Below are 23,740 nucleotides of genomic sequence, written 5' to 3' on the forward strand. Positions count from 1 at the left end.
GGGACCGAGCAGCGGGAGCGCACCCCGCCATGGGGATTCGAACCGCCGACCTTTCGATCGGCAAGCCCTAGGCACTGAGGCTTTTACCCACAGCGCCACCCGCGTCCCATTTGATTTGCTGCTGTGCAAATCAAAGAGGCTCTTGCCTAACTGTTCTCCTAGGTCATAGGACTGGTAGGAGGGCAATAATATTGCAAAGGATAAAAGTGGCATAAAAAACATAAATGGGAAATGGTTTTGTTTACAAACAGAAGTGACAGTTCAGAAACAGCCCAACACATGAACTCTTGGAGCAGTTTCTCTTACCAGAGATGCTGCGAGGTTCTCCTTGGCTCCCACGCTGAGCTGCTCTGACTCTCTGCCCCTGTGGAGACGTTCAGCTGCGTGGAGCCAGGTGGACAAATCGCTTTTATGAAGGATGGGGTCTTCAGCTGAGCTTTTAATCGGACTTCCAGGCTCCTCTTCCCCTGAGGATGGTTGCCAGTTGGCTGCCTTCAGTTTCTCTCTTCCTCTTCCATAATCTGATAGGTCTAGGGGTACTTCTGTGAGATACTCCCTCATGACTTCTGCCTTCTCTGCTTGCTCCAGTTCCTCCCTGTCGATCAAAAGAAATCGCCCTAGCGTTCCCTCACTAGAGTCTCCCGAACTGGACCTTTCCTTTTTGCACTCCTTGCCTGCCCTCAGCAGCGGGGAAGGCGATCGACGCTCGGTGCGATCTAAGCCGTCTTCCATCTTGGCATTGCATTCCTGCTGTTGCATCAATAAATAACGGAGCTTCTCTTGATGATTAAGAAACTGGAGTCTATTCTCCAAATGGCGGTCCTTCATGTACACCATAGCGCCTGGGAGATCGAAGATGGCAGCTTGGTCTTCCCAGTCGTCTTCTGACTTCATTCTGCCTTCTGCCTCTCTGGCCATTAGTAAGCGGTGAGGGAAACCACTTTCCCTGCTGCTGGAGTTACTCTGGAGCCCAAGATGGTGCAAGGCAAAGTGTTGGCCGGGGAGGCAGGATTGCTCCTTTCTGGCGGCAAACTTCAGAGCCTTGTAAGATGAAGCAAGTTCCCGGCAGTCCGATTTGCTGGCTCTTAAATAACTGAAATAAAGCATGACTGTCAATGCTACTCAAAAATCTGCCAAGAGTCACAGGGTAGTATTCAACTACTGCCAGGGCCGGATCAAGGAGTTTTGCTGCCAGAGGAGAAAGACAAGATGTTGCCCTTCCCCAAGGCACATACAGAAGCCAATTGGATTGGCAGCTGAGTCTTACCTCAATACTGGTGAAAGGAAAGTATCTTCCACCGTGCTTGAGGGCAGCCAGGTAGTGTAGGGGGTACAAAGCATGGTACCCACAGCTCTCCTTGCTCCCTGCCCCTCAGCACCTGCTGCCTGAGGCAGCTGCTTCCCTCTGTCTCATCACAGAGCCAGCCCTAACGTGTCCCATTAGTGGAAGGACTTCTGGTTATGCAATGAGACTTCCTCTCTTCTCCTTTCTCCACGGGTACCAAACCCACGTGTACCCCACTTCCCAAATCTGCTGCAGACAGTTGGGAGAACCCCTAAATAGCTTTAGGGGATGCATGGGGGAGAATGTTCTATTGCACAAACAGCGAACCTTGCACTGACAGAACGAGAGTTTTAGTGCTGTATTGGGAACCGTAATTTCAAATGGCTCAGGCTGCATTCCAGCTGGGTGCTCACTTTCCATTTATTATCCTGCACTGCTGGGAATTAGACTAGATGATGCTTTCCAATTCTACAATTCTATGACTCTAGACTCCATAGTGAGTGACTTTGTTTTGGTCAACCTGGACAGAAGGTCGAGGTGGTGAAGCCATCATCTAAGTGCTCCCGATTCACCATGCCATGCTACATTCAAATGTAGTGAACTTACAGTGCATTGTTCCTTTAACAACATCTAGTCTCCTGATTCCTCTCTCACCTTTGTTTTGTCCTGGGAGAAATACTGCTGCAGGCCTGTAATCGAAGCCATGCCAGAAATCTGTATATAACCCCTGATAATAAACCAGTTACATTACCAACACCTGTGTGGGACCTGAATTCACTGGTCAAGTTTCAACACACAGCACACATCCCGTTGCAAGCACTTCAATAAGATGTGTGGGCTGTAGCGCTATACTGGAATCGAGATCTAAAAGCTGTTTCACATGGTGATTTGTCCTCCTTTTCTCCCTCTGCAAGCCAGCAGCAAGGATGTGATCACTGGTGATCACTTTTTCTGTATGCCACCATACACAAAGGATCTAGAAACTTGGTTTCCCACCCCTTCAAATGAAAACTGAAAATGCAAGGGAGAGGCCTGGGATATTCTTGGAGAGACCAGGCAGGCCCTTGTAGCTCACGCACCCTAGACTGCTAATAATAATAATAATAATAATAATAATAATAATAATAATATATTTATACCCCGCCCATCTGGCTGGGTTTCCCCAGCCACTCTGGGCGGCATACAACACAATATTAAAATAAAGTAATGCATCAAACATTAAAAGCTTTCCTAAACAGGGCTGCCTTCAGATGTCGTCTAAAAGTCTGGTAGTTGTAGTTCTCTTTGACATCTGGTGGGAGGGCGTTCCACAGGGCGGGTGCCACTACCGAGAAGGCCCTCTGCCTGGTTCCCTGTAACCTCACTTCTCGCAGCAAGGGAACCACCAGAAGGCCCTTGGCACTGGACCTCAGTGTCCGGGTAGAACGATGGGGGTGGAGATGCTCCTTCAGATATACTGGACCGAGGCCATTTCTTGAGTTCTTACTTACGCTTCAAAGCTGGGAATTCGATCAGATGCTGGGGGTGGGGGCGTTTCACTCGCAGGGGGTGGGACGGGACTTCCTGGGCAATCCCTTTCCTGAGAGCAGGATCTCGAGCCAGGCCTCAGTAACGCAATTGTTCCGTGCAACTGGTTAGCTATCCTCTGAGAAGAATGCTAATAACAGAGGGGAGACAGGAAGAGGAGAAAGGCTTTGTTGCATTATTTCAAGCCTGCGTTGTCTGGGGGAAGGAGGCAAAAAGAGGAGGCTGAAGGGAGTGATGAAGTCTCGTTTAACATTTTCAAGAGGCAGGGCCAGAGGCGTAGCGTAGGTGGGGCGAGGGGGGCCATGGCCCTGGGTGCTTTTTTTTTCCCAGGGCGCATTTTTCTTCTCATGCCGCGCCGCTTTGCAAGTCCAACCCCACCTTCCAGGCTCAAAAAGTAGCATGAGGCTGTGTAATAATAAAATTTAAGGTCTTATATATATAATAAATGTTCATAAATGTACCAACCAAGCATGTACATAGGTCAGCACAGGAAGACTGACCTGAAACCATTTTGACTCCCAAACTGACCAAATGTTTGCTCTGCAAGGAGGGAGGGGGGTGAGAGAACTTTCCCATTGTCTCAGGAATTGGGAAATCACCATCTCAAAGGGTGACAGACTACCAGGAAAGTAAATCAGATAAGGCATTATCAGATAACCTGGCAGACAGGAAAAACAACCACATTCAGATTTCTGTTGTAGACCACCTTTTCTGTGATGTAGGTTTGTGGGGGTTGGTCTTGGGTTACACCCCTTCTGTGACGTATGTATGATGTATGGAGGGGTGGTCTTGAGCTCCAGGGCAGGGAATTTTAATTGTCTATATAAGGGCAGGCACACCTTTGTTCTGGGTCCTCCTCCTTTCTCCTGCATGTGAGGGGAGCACCCTGTTGCAACAGATCAATAAAGATCAGGCTTACTAGCTGCTTTGTTTTAAATATTCTCTGGTTGGCCTCTGTTATTTTCTCCTATCAATAGGGAACCCACGTAAGAACTCTATACGGGCTCTTGGATAAGGGGAAAAGGGTAAATTTTGTTTACAACAGCTGTCAAGGCCTCTGGAGTTGGAAACAGGCCCGTGCCCTTCAAATGGGTCTCAACAGCCTTGCTTCATCCATTGCCTTCCTCTTTCTTCTGGTTTCGGAAAGATAGAGAATAACAAGTTAGCTAGGGAAATGCTTACCATCTCCACAGCACGTTCTCCCTGGAGAAGGATGTTCGGAGAGACCCTGCTACTTGGGGAGCTTCTCTGTCCTGGAGACTGATCTGGAAGAAGGAAAGAGAGGATCAGATGTTTCAAAGAATCATAGAATCTTGAGTTGGAAGCGACCACGAGGGCCGTCTAGTTCAGCCTCCTGCAATGCCAGAAGCTTTTGCCCAACGTGGGCCATGTATTTCAATGCAGAGGACCCATCCAACTCTGGTCTGTCGCCCTCAGAACTTGAGAACCTAAGTCCAAAGGTCCATCTAGTCCAGCAATCTGTTTTCATGGTGGCCAACAAGATGTCCACAGGAAGCCTACAAGCAGGGCCTGAGCAGTGCTCAGTGGAGGCTGGTTCATTAGGGCAAATGGCACATTGCCCCACCAACCTCAACCAGCCCCTGCCTGCCTGCCTTCTTACTGACATGCAGTCTAGGGGCCACCAGTGGCCGCCAGCTTATTCTCCCCCAGGCTTAGTGTTGCCCTTAAAGACCTCAGCAGGGAAGAGGATGGAGACAAAACGAGAATGAGTCTGCTCAGTATACCTGAAGGAGCGTCTCCACCCCCATCGTTCTGCCCGGACACTGAGGTCCAGCTCCGAGGGCTTTCTGGTGGTTCCCTCAATGCGAGAAGTGAAGCTACAGGGAACCAGGCAGAGGGCCTTCTCGGTGGTGGCGCCTGCCCTGTGGAACGCCCTCCCATCAGATGTCCAGAAAATAAATAACTATCTGACTTTTAGAAGACATCTGAAGGCAACCCTGTTTAGGAAAGTTTTTGACATTTGATATTTTATCGTTGTCAGAGCTGCCCTAGGTCCCAGCTCACAAAGGACCAACGCCAGTTCGTTGTTATATAAAACAGTCTTTATTGAAGCTCAGTTTCGCTTTCACAGCCGCGGCGCGCAGCTCTACGTCTTAAACTCTAGACCGCCGAAGCTCCATCTGAATCTCCTCCCCCCAGACACCAGTTTAAGACTCTAGCCTTGCTCCACCTCTTCCTTTGCTCTCTTCTCCTCTGGGCCCGCCTGTCTGCTGGGGTCTCGCCTCTCCTAGACTCTTCTGACGCCGAGTCTCCTGAGTCCTCCCCCTCCCTCCGGCGGGCTTTAGGACCTGGGTCCCAATCCGGGTTTCCTGCTGTGCCGCGCGCCTGTACATTCGAACTTGGCACGCGCGCCCAGCCGGCCACCTTCCTCCTGACCGTTACACTGCTCCTGTCACTGCTTCCCCCTTCGGGGAGGCTAGCTGCACCTGACTCTCCCTCCGTTCCCTCACTCTGCGCTGGAGGCGTGGCCACCCCTGACTCACCTTCTCTCCCTGCTGGAGGAGAAGCTGGCCCTGATACATGTGACTCTTCCCCCTCACTACGCTCTGGTGGAGGAGCTGGTCCTGCTCTCCCGCTGCTGCTTTGGGAGTCCCCGCTGGCCCCTTGCTTCTGGTGTGTCCCCCCTGGGACCCCCCTTACCCTGGCCATCGGCGCCCCCTCTGGGAATCTTCTGATTCGCTGGAGAGACTCATGGAATCTCTCGGGCCACTTTCATACTCCCCTATGCTGCCCTCAGATTCTTCCCCTTCGCTCTCCATTTCCTCTCTCCCCTGTGTCTGTGCTCCTGAGCCCCTGACAATCATGTTTTTAATATTCTGTTGGGAACCGCTGAGAGTGCCTGGGGAAACCCAGCCAGATGGGCGGGGTATAAATAATAATAATAATAATAATAATAATAATAATAATAATAATAATAATACAGTGGTACCTCGGGTTAAGTACTTAATTCGTTCCAGAGGTCCGTACTTAACCTGAAACTGTTTTTAACCTGAAGCACCACTTTAGCTAATGGGACCTCCTGCTGCTGCCACGCCGCCAGAGCACGATTTCTGTTCTCATCCTGAAGCAAAGTTCTTAACCTGAAGCACTATTTCTGGGTTAAAGGAGTCTGTAACCTGAAGCGTATGCAACCTGAAGCATATGTAACCCGAGGTACCACTGTAATAATAATTATCTGTCTGTCATTGCTTTGACTCCACTTACTGTTGACCTCTCTGCCTTATGCTCTACCAGTTCCAATGGGCGCCAGCCCCCACCGCTGAGCACCTCAGGAGGTTGCCTACGAGGGCAATTCTGCCCTGGGCCTAAAAGGGTTCCCTAGCCCTGCCACAGAGCAAACTGGGGCCAGCCCCAGGAGAACATGCCTCCTGCCAGCGGACGGCCGAACGGTTCGTCATACTCGTCTTCTGCTTCTCTGCTTGTGGATTTCTCAGTGCTGGATTTCCTGCTCTGTGTCGAGATCAAGGGCAGCGGGGAGTTGGGGTTGGAGCTCGCTTCTCTCGACGGCCCTCTCAGAGGCTTCTGTCTGTCCCTGTGGAAACACAAAGGAAAAGAATGAAAAAAGAAACTACATTAGGGACGCAGGCACCTGGCTGAATTCCACCATTTGCATGAGGAGTGAACGCTAGAATCCTCTTAATCCAGGCATCTCCAAACTCGGCCCTCCAGATGTTTTGGGACTACAACTCCCATCATCCCTAGCTAACAGGACCCAGTGATCAGGCTGATGGGAATCATAGTCCCAAAACATCTGGAGGGCCAAATTTGGGGATGCCTGTCTTAATCTTAATCGCCGAAGAATTGATGCTTTTGAATTATGGTGCTGGAGGAGACTCTTGAGAGTCCCATGGACTGCAAGAAGATCAGACCTATCCATTCTTAAGGAAATCAGCCCTGAGTGCTCACTGGAAGGACAGATCCTGAAGCTGAGGCTCCAATACTTTGGCCACCTCATGAGAAGAGAAGACTCCCTGGAAAAGACCCTGATGTTGGGAAAGATGGAGGGCACAAGGAGAAGGGGACGACAGAGGACGAGATGGTTGGGCAGTGTTCTCGAAGCTACCAGCATGAGTTTGACCAAACTGCGGGAGGCAGTGGAAGACAGGAGTGCCTGGTGTGCTCTGGTCCACGGGGTCACGAAGAGTTGGACACGACTCAACGACTAAACAACAACAAGTCTTAATCTTTACCTATAACATTTATAGCCCACTTTTCAGCAGTTATCATCTCTCCTCGACAAGGCAGCTTATGATAATTGTTCAGAGTTATCCATTGCAAGAAAAAACAGGGACACAACGGAAATGGCAGCTAGTCAAACTTCTCTCCTCATTCCCATCACTGCAGCTCCTAGGAATTCCTTAGTCTAGATGTAAGTAATGCAAAAGCTCCACCTGCTGGTCGCTATGGTTACCTTCAATAGCAGAGGTTCTCTGCAAAACAAATGCACTTCTCTGCTCTATAATGCTGTTCAGCTAACGGACTTCAGGTGAAATCTTCTGTCATCACGGCCTGGTGATGAGCTATTGTTTTATTTATTTAATAAATGGACAGGTTGCAAGGAGGGAGCTGTGCCTGGGCTTCTTGGGGGGAAACCACAACTGTTTCAAAGTGATATGATACTGCTTTAAATGTGTTGTAAAGATGATTCACTCTATGTTATAATTTAAAAGAAAACGTACTGAAAATGCAATACAGGTGGTATTTAACCCCGGTCAAATTCGCAAAGATATACAAGAAGAACACAAATACTTGTTGAAGGTGTAAAGAAGGTATAGATACGTTTATCCACATGTGGTGGGAGTGCAAGAAAATAAGAGAATTCTGGGAGGTTTTTTATAATGAAATTTTAAAAAATGTTTAAATTTTCATTCAACAAAAAACCCGAGGCATTTTTACTTGGTATTATGTCACGAGAAGTTACAAAAACTGCCTGACCTATATTTATGTACGCGACCACCATAGCGAGGACACTAATAGCCAAAAACTGGAAAAGTAACAACATTCCCACGGAAACTGACTGGTTAGAAAAAATGATTGAATACTCACAGCTCGCAAAATTGTCTGGGAGATTAAGAGGAAACACCACACAAAGACTTAACAAGGATTGGTCAATATTTAATGATTCTCTCAAAACCTATATAGAAAACTCAGATCTCCTGACAGAAGTATAACTAAATCTAATAAATAGAGGAGTTAGATGAGAGAAAAAGAAGAAGAGAAAAGTTAGACGAGAGAAAGGAAGTAATCATCATAAAGGATAAACATAATAACCAATATGTAATGCGCATAGATTAAAGATTGACAAAATTACACAATGAGACTGGTTGGAAGTCAATAACCACAGTATGTCGGTGTCTTTGTTGGTAGGTAGGTGGAAGGGGTGGTGAAGGTGAGATATGTGGTGTATGTTTTGTATGTAATATATGTAATGTAATGTCAAGTGTGTACAGCTTTTGTAATGTATTGATATTTATTATATATATATATATATATATATATATATATATATATATATATATGTGTGTGTGTGTGTGTGTGTGTGTGTGTGTGTGTTGTGAAGAACTTACTCTGTGCCACAGAGCCTCTTAATTTCTTCTTTCAGGCTTTTGTTTTCCTCTCTCACCTTGTTCATTTCATTACCTGTAGCGGAGAAGAGGAAGAGGTTTCTGTATTAGGTGAAGCCGGACGCATTCTCTGATTTCTAACCCTCAGAAGTGGGCACACACAGGTGGCATTTTGCAACCATCTCCCGATGTTACATCCCCTTACTTGAGCTTCAAGGACAATGTCCCACCCATTCTTTACTAAATAAAGAGAGAGGGATCTGACTCCCATGTATCGCTCTCTCTGACTGTGAGGAGACACCAGATTTCCTCGGCGCTTACTGAGGATGAAGATGTGCTGAAGGCTCTGGAAATGGGCCTTGCCAAACTCGCGTTGCTTCTTCTTCGCAAGCTCCTGGGTCACTTGGCATCTGTCGCAGAGACCAGCTCGCAACCTTTAAAAAGTAATTCAGAGACAAGGAGAACGTCACATCTTGATTTTTATTTTTCTGTAATAATTTTTATTTGATTTTACAAATACAGTGGTACCTCGGGTTACATACTGTCAGAGCTGCCTCCAGGTCCCAGCTCACAGAGGACCAACGCTAGCCGGTAGTAATGTACAAAAGTCTTTATTGAAGTACAGTTTCCATTTTCAAGCCGCAGCGCGCAGCTCTACGTCTTAGAAGCTAGACCGGCGAAGCTCCGTCTGAGTCTCCACCCCCTGTACACCAGTTTAAGACTCTAACCTTACTCCACCTCTTCCGTCTCTCCTTTCTCCTCTGGGTCCTTCTGCCCCCCGGGGTCTCCTCCTTTCTGGACTCTTCTGACGCTGACCCCCCTGACTCCTGTCCCTCCTTTCGGCGGGCTTTAGGACCTGGCTCCCTATCCAGGCTGCCAACTGCGCCGCCCTCCTGTACATTTGAACTTGGCGCGTGCGCCCAGCCTCCAACCTTCCTCTTGACCGTTTCCTCGCTCTCCGATGGAGGCGTGGCCAATCCTGACTCATCTCCTCCCGCTGGCGGTGAGCCGCCTGATCCCGATACCTGGGACTCCTCCCCCCTACTGCGCTCTGGTGGGGAAGCTGGTCCTGATTTCCAACTGCTGCTCTCTGAGTCCCCTCTGGCCCCTTCTTCCTGGGGTGTCCCCCTAGGCACCCCCCTTGCTCTGACCATGGGAGCCCCTTTCTGTGAATCTTCCGATTCGCTGGAAAGACTCAGAGACCTCGGGCCGCTGTCATCGCTAACATTTCCTTCGGATTCCTCCCCCTCGCTCTCTATTTCCTCCCTTTCCTGTGCCTCTGCTCCTGAGCCCCTGACACATACGCTTCAGGTTACAGACCCCGCTAACCCAGAAATAGTGCTTCAGGTTAAGAACTTTGCTTCAGGATGAGAACAGAAATTGCGCTCTGGTGGCGCGGCAGCAGCGGGAGGCCCCATTAGCTAAAGTGGTGCTTCAGGTTAAGAACATTGTCAGGTTAAGAACGGACCTCCAGAATGAATGGAGTACTTAACCTGAGGTACCACTGTATTATCTTTGCCTGTATAGAAATAACAATTTCAGAGGTACAAAGAAATCTGGGGGGAGAATCCTCCAAAAACAGCCCCGAGGGAGTAAAAGAAAGATGGGCAAGTGGACTGGTTATGGGTTTATTGGGTTTATTTTAAAAAAATAAAATGCCAGGAATCTGGCAGAGCAGTTCCAGCAATGTATAAAATGGTTTGGTCTTTTAAAGGAAAAATAGGATCAATTGAATAAGGGTGAGATGAATGAAGAAAAATGGAATATGGATCTAATGAATAGAGTCGTTTGTTTCAATTACAGTTTATAAAAAAAACTATGAACTCTGTAAAGGAAAAAATTAGTGTTATATATATATATTACAGAAGACTGAATGTTATGTTTGAAAAGAAGATTCTTAAGCCTATTTGTAGACTGTATTGTTCTTATAAATGTAATCTGAATACTGAAATACTGTTCAAAGGGGAAGAGGGGTTCATTTATATTTATACTTTAATCAATATTAATTTTTTTTAATAGCTTGGTATGGGAATATAAATCCGCTTATAAACAGGTAGCTCAGTTTATTAGCGTGTCTTTTGGACTCATGGGCTATAGGCTGCTATCTGAGATGCACCAAGTATCCCCTAATTGGGAAGAAACAAAATTAAAAAATTCCTTCTAGTAACACCTTAGAGGCCAACTAAGTTTGTTACTGGTATGAGCTTTCGTGTGCATGCACACTTCTTCAGATACCACGAAAGCTCATACCAATAACAAACTTAGTTGGTCTCTAAGGTGCCACTAGAAGGATTTTTTTTTATTTTTTTTTGACTACGGAGACCAACATGGCTACCTACCTGAAACTAATTGGGAAGGTGTGTATACCTTGAATACAGAGAGAAAAGAGAAATAAAAACAGAAGCCTTTTACAAAGTAAGGCCAAAAGGTCAAGGAAACAAAAGATGTGCTACATTACTATGCATAGCATGAATGGCGAACCTGTGGCATGCCTAATCCACACCTCTGTTTGGGATGGTAGTGGCATCGCTAGGCAGCAGAAAAAGCTGGGTTGGCATTGGTAGCACCTGAACTATTGTACCTGTTTTCCAACACTTTCACGTTCTCCTTTAGGACTTTCTGTTGCTCTCGTAGCTGGTGGTTTTTGGCGAACAGCTCTTCGATTCTCTGGGTGTCTCTGATTCAGGGAGAGCACAAGGAGCAAAATGAGGAGGTCGGCAGATTCCCACACCCTTAAACAACATAGTAAGCTACTATAGACAGAGTCGCACCGTTGATCCAGCTTGCTCAGTACTGTTCATATCTGGGGAACCTTTGACCCTCCAGCTGTTGCTGAAGTACAATCCCCAACAGCCTTGGCCATTGACCATGCTTGTTGTGACTGATGGAAGTTCAGCAACATCTGGAGCAGGGGTCAGCAAAGTTTTTCAGCAGGGGGCCGGTCCATTGTCCCTCAGACTTTGTGGGGGGCTGGACTATATTTTGAAGAGAGAAAAAAGAACGAATTCCTATGCCCCACAAAGAACCCAGAGATGCATTTTAAATAAAAGGACACATTTTACTCATGTAAAAACACGCTGATTCCCGGACTGTCCATGGGCTGGATTTAGAAGACAATTGGGCCGGATCCAGCCCCCGGGCCTTAGTTTGCCTGCCCATGATCTGGAGGGTCAAATGCTCCCCACATCTGGTTTACACTGACTGGCAGGGTTTAAATGTGGGATTAAATTTGGGGCCTTCTGCCACTGAGCTACAACCCCAAACAAATTGTTGTCAGAGGTGGGATTCAAACCAGCACCTCTGAGGATGAAAGGGACCTGAACGCAACACCCAAGACCATTTGGCCATCCTGACACCCCACCCCATGCTTGCTGTGTGGACAAATAGACCGATGGAAGTTTGTAGCATAATCCATGCTGAAGAAAGCGCGTAAGGAACGGGGACTGAAAAACTGCTCCCCGCTGTCAAAGCACCTGTGGCAGCCATGTTCTCCCCGCCATTTTGTATGAACCCAGCCACAGCTGTGAATATGTTCCCACGGCAATTGTATTGGGGGGGGGCATATTGTGTGAACCGGCCCCAGATTTTCTGAAATGGCCTCAAGTCCATCTTAGCCCCAGTCGCCGCAGCAAAAAAGAGCATAATACGTGCTTCACTCACCGGCATCTCTCATTGGTGAGCTCGTTCAGTTTCGTTTGCAGGCCTGAAAGAGTTAAAAGAATGTTTGTATGGGACTCTGGGTCCTCGCTGCACGTCACATGACACTGTGAATGTCACATGACAAGCCTAAAGCATGTTGGTAAAGGGGGCTTTCATTCAGGCTGGCTAGCTGTCACCAATGGAGGCTGGTCCATTGCCGTGTCATGGGAGCCCTCTCAAAAAATGCCCCCTCAGCCCACCACCCTACGCCACTGGTTTATGGCAGTGGTGGTGAAGCAGAGGCAGTGAGGGGTGCATCTTGGGAAGAGGTGTCTGTTAAAGAAAATTCTGGGTTGAGAGACTACTCAACAGCCCAGCTCGCCAGGGTCCAAGTCCCCCACAGGTCCATGCAGTCAGTAAAAGAAGGAAATTCTAGCCAAGCAATTTGGAGCAAAACAGCAGTCAGTAGACTTAGATCCTTCATTGTTGCGCAACAGGTTCCAACAGTCCCACCAGAATACAGTTTGCACAGCGTCATCAATACATCGTGTTAAGTTGTGGGCGAACATAGCAGACGACACAGCGATTTCTCCAGAGCAGCTCTTTATTTGTAAGCTGGACAGAACTGAACCGCAAACAGCTCAGCCGGCCTGCTTTTATAGGCAGCCGGCTGTCAACAATGTAGCAACAACAACCCAGGGTTTCCCGCCTAAAATAACTGACGTGGACCTGAGTGAAAACTACATACACAATACTCCTGGTGGCCAGGGTGACAACCTAAATACATAACACATCATTGCTACATCACTAAAACGTCAGAAAGGGGAGGGTTACACAAGATTAGCCTAGACAGATGTGTCAGGGCAACACCCAAGTATAAGATGAGCACAGGCAAACATGTCTCAAGTACCCAGCATCCAAAAGTACAATAGAACTTCCTTTGCATGTCTGGAGCCTGAGGCAAGATCAGTGATGAGATTTGGCTTCCCTTGGCTAACAATGAGCCCAGCAATTGTCATCTCTGGGCATTTCCTGGGGTAGGAAGTGTGTATTCAGTGGTACCTCGGGTTAAGTACTCAATTCATTCTGGAGGTCCGTTCTTAACCTGAAACTGTTCTTAACCTGAAGCACCACTTCAGCTAATGGGGCCTCCTGCTGCTGCCACTCCACCGGAGCACGATTTCTGTTCTCATCATGAAGCAAAGTTCTTAACCTGAAGCACTATTTCTGGGTTAGTGGATTCTGTAACCTGAAGCGTATGTAACCCGAGGTACCACTGTACATGTCTTCACATTTGGGGAGGTGGCAGGGAAAGGAGTCCTTTTCCCACGGCCAAAATAGCTTTGGAATGGAGGAAACTGGCAAAGCAGTTGATTTTGTATACAGTGATACCTCTGGCTACAGACGCTTCAGGTTACAGACGCTTCAGGTTACAGACTCCGCTAACCCAGAAATAGTACCTCGGGTTAAGAACTTTGCTTCAGGATGAGAACAAAATTTGTGCTCCGGCAGCAGGAGGCCCCATTAGCTAAAGTGGTGCTTCAGGTTAAGAACAGTTTCAGGTTAAGAACGGAGCTCCAGAACGAATTAAGTTCTTAACCTGAGGTACCACTGTAATTTTTAAAGGTAAGTATCTTCCCTGAGCTGTCAAGTCGAAAGGATACATTCAGGCATAATATTTGTAACATGCATGAAGGGCTAAATTTGGCTCCTGCGTCTGAATTTCCCCAACCTTGCTGTACTTACCTCACCAGAAGTTCTACGGACCATGTTTCTCTTCCTGAATTAAGCAATGACCTTTCCCTTAACTTCTTTTAAAATGCCTCTCTTACCTTGGACTTCCTTCTCATGCAATTCCTTCAGTTTGTTCAAGAATTCAGCAAAGTTTTCTGCGGCCATGATCTCCGTGTGGTCTCGGGGGTGCGCCCAACTTGGCGGGGCAGAAATGAAACCAGGTGCTTCCTGTTCAGTTTTTTCTCTACCATCCAGTTTGTAGTCTATAATGAAAGCATGAATAAATGTAATGAATAATATAAAACGGGTCAAATTGGGTTTTTAATAACGTAGCTCCGACTGCACTGAAGGGACCCGAGGGTCATCTAGTCCAACCCTGCAATACAGGAATCCTGTCCACAGCTGTCCTTGGGTGGGCTCAAACCATCAAACTTCTGGCTAATTCATTGCATCAGAGTTTATTAAGCCTAACCCCACCCCCAACAAACACGTGCACGGCCCTTCTTTTTGTGCTAAAAAATAATGTAGTAATAATAATAATTTATTATTTATACCCTGCCCATCTGGCAGAGTTTCCCCAGCCACTCTGGGCGGCTCCCAGTCGAGTGTGAAAAACAATACAGCATTAAATATTAAAAACTTCCCTAAACAGGGCTGCCTTCAGATGTCTTTTAAAGATAGGATAGCTGCTTATTTCCTTCACATCTGAAGGGAGGGTGTTCCACAGGGCGGGTGCCACTACCGAAAAGACCCTCTGCCTGGTTCCCTGTAACCTCATTTCTCACAATGAGGGAACTGCCAGAAGGCCCTCGGCGCTGGATCTCAGTGTCCGGGCTGAACGATGGGGGTGGAGACGCTCCTTCAGGTATACAGGATCGAGGCCGTTTAGGCAGAAACATTTTGTTCACAAATGAGGTTTCTCATGGGTTTCTAACTTGGAAACGACCTCTTGGACTTATCACATTAAGCTCTCTTCGGTAACAGCATATGCAATTGCCAACTAGTACAGTGGTACCTCGGGTTACATATGCTTCAGGTTACATACGCTTCAGGTTACAGACTCTGCTAACCCAGAAATAGTGCTTCAGGTTAAGAACTTTGCTTCAGGATGAGAACAGAAATTGTGCTCCGGCGGCACGGCAGCAGCAGAAGGCCCCATTAGCTAAAGTGGTGCTTCAGGTTAAGAATAGTATCAGGTTAAGTACAGTGGTACCTCGCAAGACGAATGCCTCGCAAGATGGAAAACTCGCAAGACGAAAGGGTTTTTGGTTTTTTGAGTTGCTTCGCAAGATGATTTTCCCTATGGGCTTGCTTCGCAAGACGGAAATGTCTTGCAAGTTTGTTTCCTTTTTCTTAAAACCGTTAATACAGTTGCGACTTGACTTCGAGGAGCAACTCATAGCACGCAGTGTGGTAGCCTTTTTTGAGGTTTTTGAAGACTTTGGTGATTTTTGAAGCTTTTCCAAAACTTTTCCAAAACCGTGCTTCGCAAGACGAAAAAATCGCAAGACGAAAAAACTCGCAGAACGAATTAATTTCGTCTTGCGAGGCACCACTGTACGGACCTCCAGAACGAATTAAGTACTTAACCCGAGGTACCACTGTATATGAATGGAGTAAGGAGGTGGAGCCTTAGGAAAATCAGGAGGCGAATGTTTCAACAACCTGTCTGTGCCCATGAGCACATTTGGAATTTTGAGGAAATGCCATGGGCATCAGGCATGAAATGGCTGCTCTAGCGGCAAGGCATGTCAAAAAATGGCAACCGCAAGGCGTGGCACAGCCAGTCTTGTAAATAAGTGTGCAACGGCTCCTAACCACCATCCCCCCCTCTCTCAAAGTTTACTGGCCCAGCTGCCTCCCTCTACGTATTTCCGTCCGGTGCAGCACATCTGCAGTATTTTAAAAGCCAAAAGAAGCAACTCATCCGTGCTCAGGTTGTATCAAAATATATTTTAAAAACTGCATCATTACCTAGTCCCCTAGAGAAAGACTTTTGCATGCCATAGGAGAACAGGAAAATGGCTCCGAATCCCGAAATAAACTTAATAAACTGGATTACATTCTAAACTACCCGCTTCTCACAGGCAAGTATCGCGTTTGCACAGATGTCCTTTGGACACCTGCCTTAATCATTACCCTTAAGTGGTGTTTTATTTCTCCGGTGGTTTTCCAAAGGTGTCATTAGTTTCAGAGGCTTTGCAAGTCCCATTCAGGACCATTGGCAGGCTCTGATGGGAAAGGCTTTCATGAAGGCAAATCTATCCAGGAAGCTCAAATTGCATTGATACCTGTGCCTGGAGCTCCACCCCCCTGACACCCAGGGCTTACTTAAAGGTAGCACGTGCATCTGTAGGTTCAGTAAGCTGAAAACAAGGGGCTGTTTCTTTTTTCTTTTAGAAAAGGATCTTGAAGTTTTCTACATGCACACACAAACAACACCACTCAAGCAACTCAGAGGCCCGTTAATCATTCTCTAGGGATTGCTTTTGTGGCATTTTCACCAGGTCTTTCCTAATCTTGCCCTAGCGGAGAAGTTTCCTGGCTTCCGAATGAAATTGCGGTGTGTTGTGTTACACAGAGAAGTCATTTGATAGCTGGTTGCTAAACAGGAAGGATGACTCTCATCAGCCAAGTGGTGCTCTTGCAAAAGAAAAGAAAAGAAAAGAAAAGAAAAGAAAAGAAAAGAAAAGAAAAGCTTCATTCATTTAATCTGCACATGCATTATCTACACTTCATAACATACCACACTTGGGTGTGTTGGGGATCAGTATGTGGAGAGGAGAGGGTTAATCTTTCCCTTCTTCCAGTTCCCACCTGCCTGAAAATTCACCCTTAGTTCTTGGCAGTTAGGCTAAAGTGACGTCCATTCAAAGCACACAGCTCCCTCCCCTCCCAAATCCTGGGAACTGTAGTTTAAGGGTGCAAGGAATTGTAGTTCTGCAAGGGGTCGACTCTAGTTCCCAGGATCCTTTAGGGGAAGTCATTTGCTTTAAATGTGCTTTAAACGTCATTTGCTTTAAATGTGCTTTAAATGTATGGTGTGGACGTACGTTCTTCTGTTTGCTAGCCAGCAGGAGATGGGAAAAACCTTTGACTGAAACTGTGCTGCCCATTAGCCACCACTTAGCTAGTAGTTTCCAATACTTTGGCCACCTCATGAGAAGAGAAGACTCCCTGGAAAAGACCCTGATGTTGGGAAAGATGGAGGGCACAAGAAGAAGGGGACGACAGAGGACGAGATGGTTGGACAGTGTTCTCGAAGCTACAAACATCAGTCTGACCAAACTGCGGGAGGCAGTGGAAGACAGGAGTGCCTGGCGTGCTCTGGTCCATGGGGTCACGAAGAGCCGGACACGACTAAACAACTAAACAACAACAACAGCTAGTAGTTTAAGGAAACAGGAGATATTCTGGATTGGTAGCACTGGAGGAGCAAAGGTCATGAGCAAAGGTCATGTTGGAATGTGAGGGCAAAAACAGACAAGGGGAAGGTAGTTAAACCTTTACCAAGACACCTTAAGGCAGTACACAGATACTGTGGTGCAAATGAGGACAAATACCTGCTAAAGCAAGGGTATAGATTTCTGTTTTGGAACCTATCAGCAAACTGAGAAGTGTCTCCCTTAGAAATGGCAAAGTACCACCCCACTTACTCTGTTTTGCCTGATGCATATTCCATTCTATAAACCGAGATAACAGGATCATATAATCAATGGCAGGGAAACAAATTAGCCCTGGAAATGAATTGCAATGATATCCTCATAAACTTGCAACCACTCCTGAGTGATGACGGGTCAGTGCCCCCCCCCATTTTATATAATGATCATGCAAATAAAGAGGATTTATTTATGAGTTCTGGGCCCAAGGCAAATAATGAGGTCCTTAATTGAGTTGCCCTTTGTCTTAAGCATAATTTATAAGAATGGTGTCTGATAGGAGCAGTAAGTTACTTCTGGGGTGGGGGTGGGGTGGGGGGCAAGCTAGGATGTTTTGTCTTGCTAACCATCTAAGCCCAAATGGGCCTTTCCTAGTGGAGAATGCAAAAATGAAAAGTTTTTCTAAAACTCGTTCTGTGCCAATGCCAATGCTCGCAGAAAAAAATGCATAATGGAAGTTGTAGCTGTTTTCTCTATCAATCGAAGCCAGAGCCTAGCGCTACATCCAACAGAGTTGTCTCATTTGTGCAAGGATTTCCACTTGCTCTACTTGCCCCCAGGGGATGCAGGTGGCGCTGTGGGTTAAACCACAGAGTCTAGGACTTGCCGATCAGAAGGTTGGCAGTTCGAATCCCCGCGACGGGGTGAGCTCCCGTTGCTCGGTCCCTGCTCCTGCCAACCTATTAGTTCGAAAGCACGTCAAAGTGCAAGTAGATAAATAGGTACTGCTCCGGTGGGAAGGTAAACGGCGTTTCCATGCGATGCCAGAGGGGTCTATGCTCTGGTTATCTTCCACTTGGACTACTGCAATGTGCTCTATGTGGGGCTACCTTTGAAGGTGACCTGGAAACTACAACTAATCCAGAATGCGGCAGCTAGACTGGTGACTGGGAGTGGCCACCGAGACCATATTACACCGGTCCTGAAAGACCTACATTGGCTCCCGGTATGTTTCCGAGCACAATTCAAAGTGTTGGTGCTGACCTTTAAAGCCCTAAACGGCCTCGGCCCAGTATATCTGAAGGAGCATCTCCACCCCCAAAGTTCTACCCAGACACTGAGGTCCAGCGCCGAGGGCCTTCTGGCGGTTCCGTCCCTGCGAGAAGTGAGGTTACAGGGAACCAGGCAGAAGGCCTCCTTGGTAGTGGTGCCCGCCCTGTGGAACGCCCTCCCATCAGATGTCAAAGAGATAAACAACTACCTGACATTCAGAAGACATCTGAAGGCACCCCTGTTCAGGGAAGTTTTTAATGCATGACATTTTAGTGTATTTTTGGTCTTTGTTGGAAGCCACCCAGAGTGGCTGGGGAAACCCAGCCAGATGGGCGGGGTACAAATAATAAATTATTATTATTATTATTATTATTACCACAAGCTCTGGCTCGGATGAAGTCCTCTGTGCCTCGGAACAACTGTGCAAGTCTCTGTACGCCAAGTGAGCTGTATCGAAACGTGTGCACATGCATTGTGGCGTGTCTTGCATGCAGTGACAGCTCAGGAAGAAATGGTTCCTGGCTATGCCACCATCCATGCCCTACCGCAGGTTGCCTGGAGGGCAGAGGCGACTGAGGTGTGGCTTAATCAAATGAACACAGAACTGCAAGTTCCAGTTTTGACACACGATCCTTTCGCTGCCCTGGACAAATAAAGGGTGCATTTTTTGTTTACAAGCTCCTTAGTCTTGCCAACTGACCAGAAAGAAAGAAAAAAAATCCGGAACCAAAATACCAGCCCGGCTAGTTCTTTTGCTTTTATCTGAAACTTCCTGTGCAGGCGAAAGAATCTCTCCCCACTCCATGGAGACAAACTTTTGCCGCTGCACACATTGGCAAATCATGCTGCTTTATGGGGACAGCTGGCACAGTCTGGTTTTAAGGTGGGCAAATCTCTGCTCCACCTCTGAAATCGCCCCTAATGTTGCATGGTCCACAGGGCCAGACCCTCCAAGTGTCCTGATTTTCCAGGGACAGTCCCAGAATTTTACAGAAGCTGTCCTGGTTTCTGATTTGATCCTGGAATGTCCCAGTTTTCCTCCCCCCCCTTCCCCCCATGTCTCGCAGAGCAATTAAAAGTGGGGTGGGTGTAGATGCAAAAAAACAGAGTTCTGTTTATATGGAAAATAAAAGCTTTACACCAAATGACGGAAATGGTGAAGCCGTTCCTATAATTTTGGAGGAAAAGGTCACCAAACCACTTTAAATTCTTTAAGTGCAACGTTGCGGTAGCCACCCATTTCTTAGAAAATGTGGGGAGTTAATTTTTCAATGGAGATTGCTACCAGGTAACTGGGTGAAGACTGTGAAGCCTTATACTTCAATCCTAAGCATTTTTACTCAGCACTAAGTCCCACTGTGGGACACGGGTGGCACTGTGGGTTAAACGACAAAGCCTAGGACTTGCCGATCAGAAGGTCGGCGGTTTGAATCCCCGCGACGGGGTGAGCTCCCGTTGCTCGGTCCCTGCTCCTAGCAGTTTGAAAACACGCCAAAGTGCAAGTACACAAATAGGTACCGCTCTGGCGGGAAGGTAAACGGCGTTTCCGTGCGTTGCTCTGGTTTGCCAGAAGCAGCTTAGTCATGCCGGCCACATGACCTGGAAGCTGTACGCCGGTTCCCTCGGCCAATAAAGCGAGATGAGCGCCACAACCCCAGAGTTGGTCATGACTGGACCTAAGGTCAGGGGTCCCTTTACCTTTAAGTGCCACTGAGTTCAATAGGATTTACTTCCTGGTTTGTTCCTGATCATTCTCACAGTTTCTATTATTATTATTATTATTATTATTATTATTATTATTATTATTAATTTCCCTGACAGGGACTCAAGGCAGCTTACAGCTAAAATCTTACTTCATTCCATTTATCTGTGGAAGGCGTTGTACACAATTCTGTGACGTAGGTTAAGCGGAGAGGCTCAAGGTCTCCCTATTTTCATCTGAGAAATGTTGGAAAGTCTGCAGCGCCCTAGTGGTATGTTATTTTTAAACATGGTCTGTGTGGATAGCATAGGGATATTCTTAGCTCTTCCTTATCTTTCTGGCTGTTTTTTGAGGGTTGGGAGAACGGGCAAGTAAGTATTCCACCTAGTGGCTCTGTAGGAGCTATTAATAATGCCCCCCCCCTTTCATTTTGCATGCTTTAATTTGTTCATTATACTTTTATTGGGCTGTTACTGCTTGGCAAACATGTCTACCTTCTATTTTAACTTGACCTGATTTGGAACCCACATGTATAGCGCATTATTTCTCCTCTTACATAAACCAACTGAGATTTTGTGCAGAAAGGGGAAAAGCAAGTTCAAAAAGGTTACCCTGCCTGATAGGACCGTTCTTGCGCAAAACACCCAACAGGGTTCAATGTTCACAACCACCTTTAATTGGCAACAAGGGCATGAACTGTGGAGGAAGAGTAACAGTGGAACAAGACCAGTAATAATGGCTTTTTAAACAGGAAAGTTGCAGGCTTGCCAAAGCAACCTGGCTCTGTGACTATGTAAATGAAGAAGCTACAACCGCAAGTGATTCTGGTTTAGCAGGATCCAGAGCTGAGGCTGAATGCATATCAAGGCCCTCTTCCCACTGGGGTATGTGAACCACTTTCACACTGTGCTATCCCAGGGACACTATGGTATAGGTGTGACTCACACGGACAGGACCAGCTTCTTACCTGCCTGGTTGTTCTAGCCAGGTGATAATAGGAGACAGAGACCATCCATGTACCTTGATCACTGCAGTGGTTAGAGTCTTGGACTAGGACCTGGGAGACCAGGGTTCAAACCCATCCTCAGCCGTGAAGCTCAGGGGGTAGAATCATAGAATTGTAGATTTGGGAGGGACCCAGATGGCCATCCATCCTTTGCTTGAAAACCTCCAAGGAAGGGGAGTCCTCCAAGGAAGGGGAGTCTGTTCCACTGTTGAACAGCTCTTATCTCCAGAAAGTTTCTCCTGATGTTTAGTGTTGAGTGGCCTAGCTCTCTGCCTAACCTACCTCACAGGGTTGTTGTGAGGATGGGAAGGGGGGGACCCACATATTGCATACAGAGGACATAAATGCAATAATAAATAAAATGAATGCCACAGCAGTGTGGGATCACATCCCGGGGCATCAGTTTTTACCCTTCTGGGTTTGTTTTTGTGAACGGGGCAGTAGTGTCTGCCCAGTGTGTCGCTGTTTTGAAAGACACGCACAAATGTAGACACATCCTCCTTCTCAAATTGTCTACAATCTGCATTTCCAGCAAGGCAATCAGAATTATTTGCTGCTTTGAGTTTCCCTAGTGTACTGGAAAACATTCAGCACTCCCTGGCACTGATCAAACACTGTTTGGCACAATGATGACTAGTGGCATTTGTGAATGTTGCACAGTTATTATTATTTTTTTAAAAAGATGCTGTTGCTTGAAAAACAACCCCCCCAAATCCGGTGCTAGTTGGTACTTCTCATTTTAGCATTTTACAATATTTGGAAGCAAGTTTAATTAGCTGTACCTGTAACTTATGATAAATAAGTATTGCTTGGAGGTCAGGGTTTTTTGAATGTCAGTCTTAAGCATTTAATTTTTTTGCGTCAATTTTAAATTCAGTTCTTCTCATTAAAAAAGCCCAAAAAACTCTCATGAGAACTCACCAGCATTTTAGTGGGAATTTCTCCCAATATGACATTTGTGTACGTAGTTTAGACTGATGCACACATTTCTGCAAGCAATTTCTAGTGCATTTGTATGTTATTTTCATCAATATGTTCATGGCGATCCACATTCCCCCCATAAGCCGTACATTTTTGCAAACACTATTTGCAAAATTGGGATAAGTGTGAAATTCGAAGGGTGGCTGTGTTTCGGTTGCAGGAGGTGAGAATTTGACAGATTCCCCTTTAAATGCCAATGGAATCAAATCTCCCTGCTGCCCAATTCCTATACCTACCGGTGTTTCGTTGGCGCTGACACTATTTATGAAGAGGACAGGCAAAGGAGGTTAATGGCATGTGGCTTGCTATGTGCATTAGCTCCCTCGCTGCAGATGGCTAGCTGGCTGCAACACCATCACGGAGGCAGTTGATCAAGGCAGCTTGCACCAAGTAGTCACCCAGCAGGTAGAGCAGAGACTACCGGCCTTATTTCGTGGGTCCCCACCCTGTGCATTTTCTCTTTCTCGGCACTGCCTATAGCGCTAGGGCAACCCTTTTGCCTTAACAATATCCAGGCAGGCAAGATGGAGAGAGAAAGCTGCAGGGCCAGTCTCAGAACCAGAGTAAGCAACAAGAGCCACCGCCTCCTCATCCCAAAAACTCATGCTAACTCGCAATGCGGCAGGACCGGTTGCTTCTGAAACCAAGCCCTGATCAAGCCAAAGTGATGGACAGGGTGGATCACAGAATCATAGAACGGCAGAGTTGGAAGGGACCAACAACAAGTCCAACCCCCTGCAATAAAGGAATCTTTTGCCCAAGGTGGGGCTCAAACCCACGACCCCAAGAGACTCCTGCTCTACCAACTGAGCTATCATCCCAGGATCTAAACTCGGCGATCACAGAAGATGAGCGGAAAGGGACAGAATAAAGGAGAGGGCAAAATAACCTGCCTTGAGGGGGAGAGCTTGTGTCAATTCTTAAATTCATTTATTATATATATATACCCCACCTTCCCCCCCCCCAAGGAGTATAAGCAAGTGTACAAGATTCCCGCCTTATCATGAGGAACGACCCTGTGAGGTGGTTTCAGCTGGGGGAGGAGGGCGACCGGTCCTAGGTCACCCTGCCAGCTTTGTGGCTGAATGTGGATTTGAACCTTGGTCTCCCAGGTCCTAGTCCAACATTCTAACCACTACACCGCACTGCCTCTGCACCACTTTCCTCAAAACAAAGGGCATGGTTTCACTGTCGTGACCATGGCAGCTAAATGGAATAAAGTCAGTCTCTGAAAATGGGTTGCTACTGGGTGTGAGGGTGTGTCTTTAGCTCCAGTATGGAGCCTGGGCTTTATGTGTGGATGGTTTGGTTGGCTAGGTAAAAGGTAAAGGGACCCCTGACCATTAGGTCCAGTCGTGACCGACTCTGGGGTTGCAGTGCTCATCTCGCTTTATTGGCCGAGGGAGCTGGCATATAGCTTCTGGGTCATGTGGCCAGCATGACTAAGCCGCTTCTGGCGAACCAGAGCAGCGCACGGAAACGCCGTTTACCTTCCCGCCGGAGCGGTACCTATTTATCTACTTGCACTTTGATGTGCTTTCGAACTGCTAAGTTGGCAGGAGCAGGGACCGAGCAACGGGAGCTCACCCCGTTGCGGGGATTCGAACCGCCGACCTTCTGATCAGCAAG

At 47.1% G+C, this 23,740-nt stretch overlaps 1 protein-coding gene and 1 long non-coding RNA gene across 2 annotated transcripts in view; one reads left to right on the forward strand and one right to left on the reverse strand.

Moving 5' to 3' along the window:
- Window positions 1–23,740, forward strand: part of LOC144327860 (uncharacterized) — a 92,032-nt gene that overhangs the window by 14,175 nt on the left and 54,117 nt on the right. The window lies entirely within an intron of this gene.
- Window positions 1–23,740, reverse strand: part of RBBP8NL (RBBP8 N-terminal like) — a 37,466-nt gene that overhangs the window by 11,196 nt on the left and 2,530 nt on the right. Inside the window, exons 2-10 of the mRNA XM_077929359.1 lie at window positions 13,869–14,033; window positions 12,058–12,100; window positions 10,979–11,074; window positions 8,719–8,831; window positions 8,401–8,473; window positions 6,214–6,365; window positions 3,995–4,065; window positions 2,776–2,942; window positions 307–1,093 (exon numbers count right to left, since the gene is read on the reverse strand). Of these exons, the coding sequence (XP_077785485.1) occupies window positions 307–1,093; window positions 2,776–2,942; window positions 3,995–4,065; window positions 6,214–6,365; window positions 8,401–8,473; window positions 8,719–8,831; window positions 10,979–11,074; window positions 12,058–12,100; window positions 13,869–13,935 (1,569 nt within the window). The 5' untranslated portion in view covers window positions 13,936–14,033. The remainder of the gene's footprint in view (window positions 1–306; window positions 1,094–2,775; window positions 2,943–3,994; window positions 4,066–6,213; window positions 6,366–8,400; window positions 8,474–8,718; window positions 8,832–10,978; window positions 11,075–12,057; window positions 12,101–13,868; window positions 14,034–23,740) is intronic.

Source organism: Podarcis muralis, chromosome 5 (genome assembly GCF_964188315.1).
Source record: "Podarcis muralis chromosome 5, rPodMur119.hap1.1, whole genome shotgun sequence".
NCBI classification, from domain to species: Eukaryota; Metazoa; Chordata; class Lepidosauria; order Squamata; family Lacertidae; genus Podarcis; species Podarcis muralis.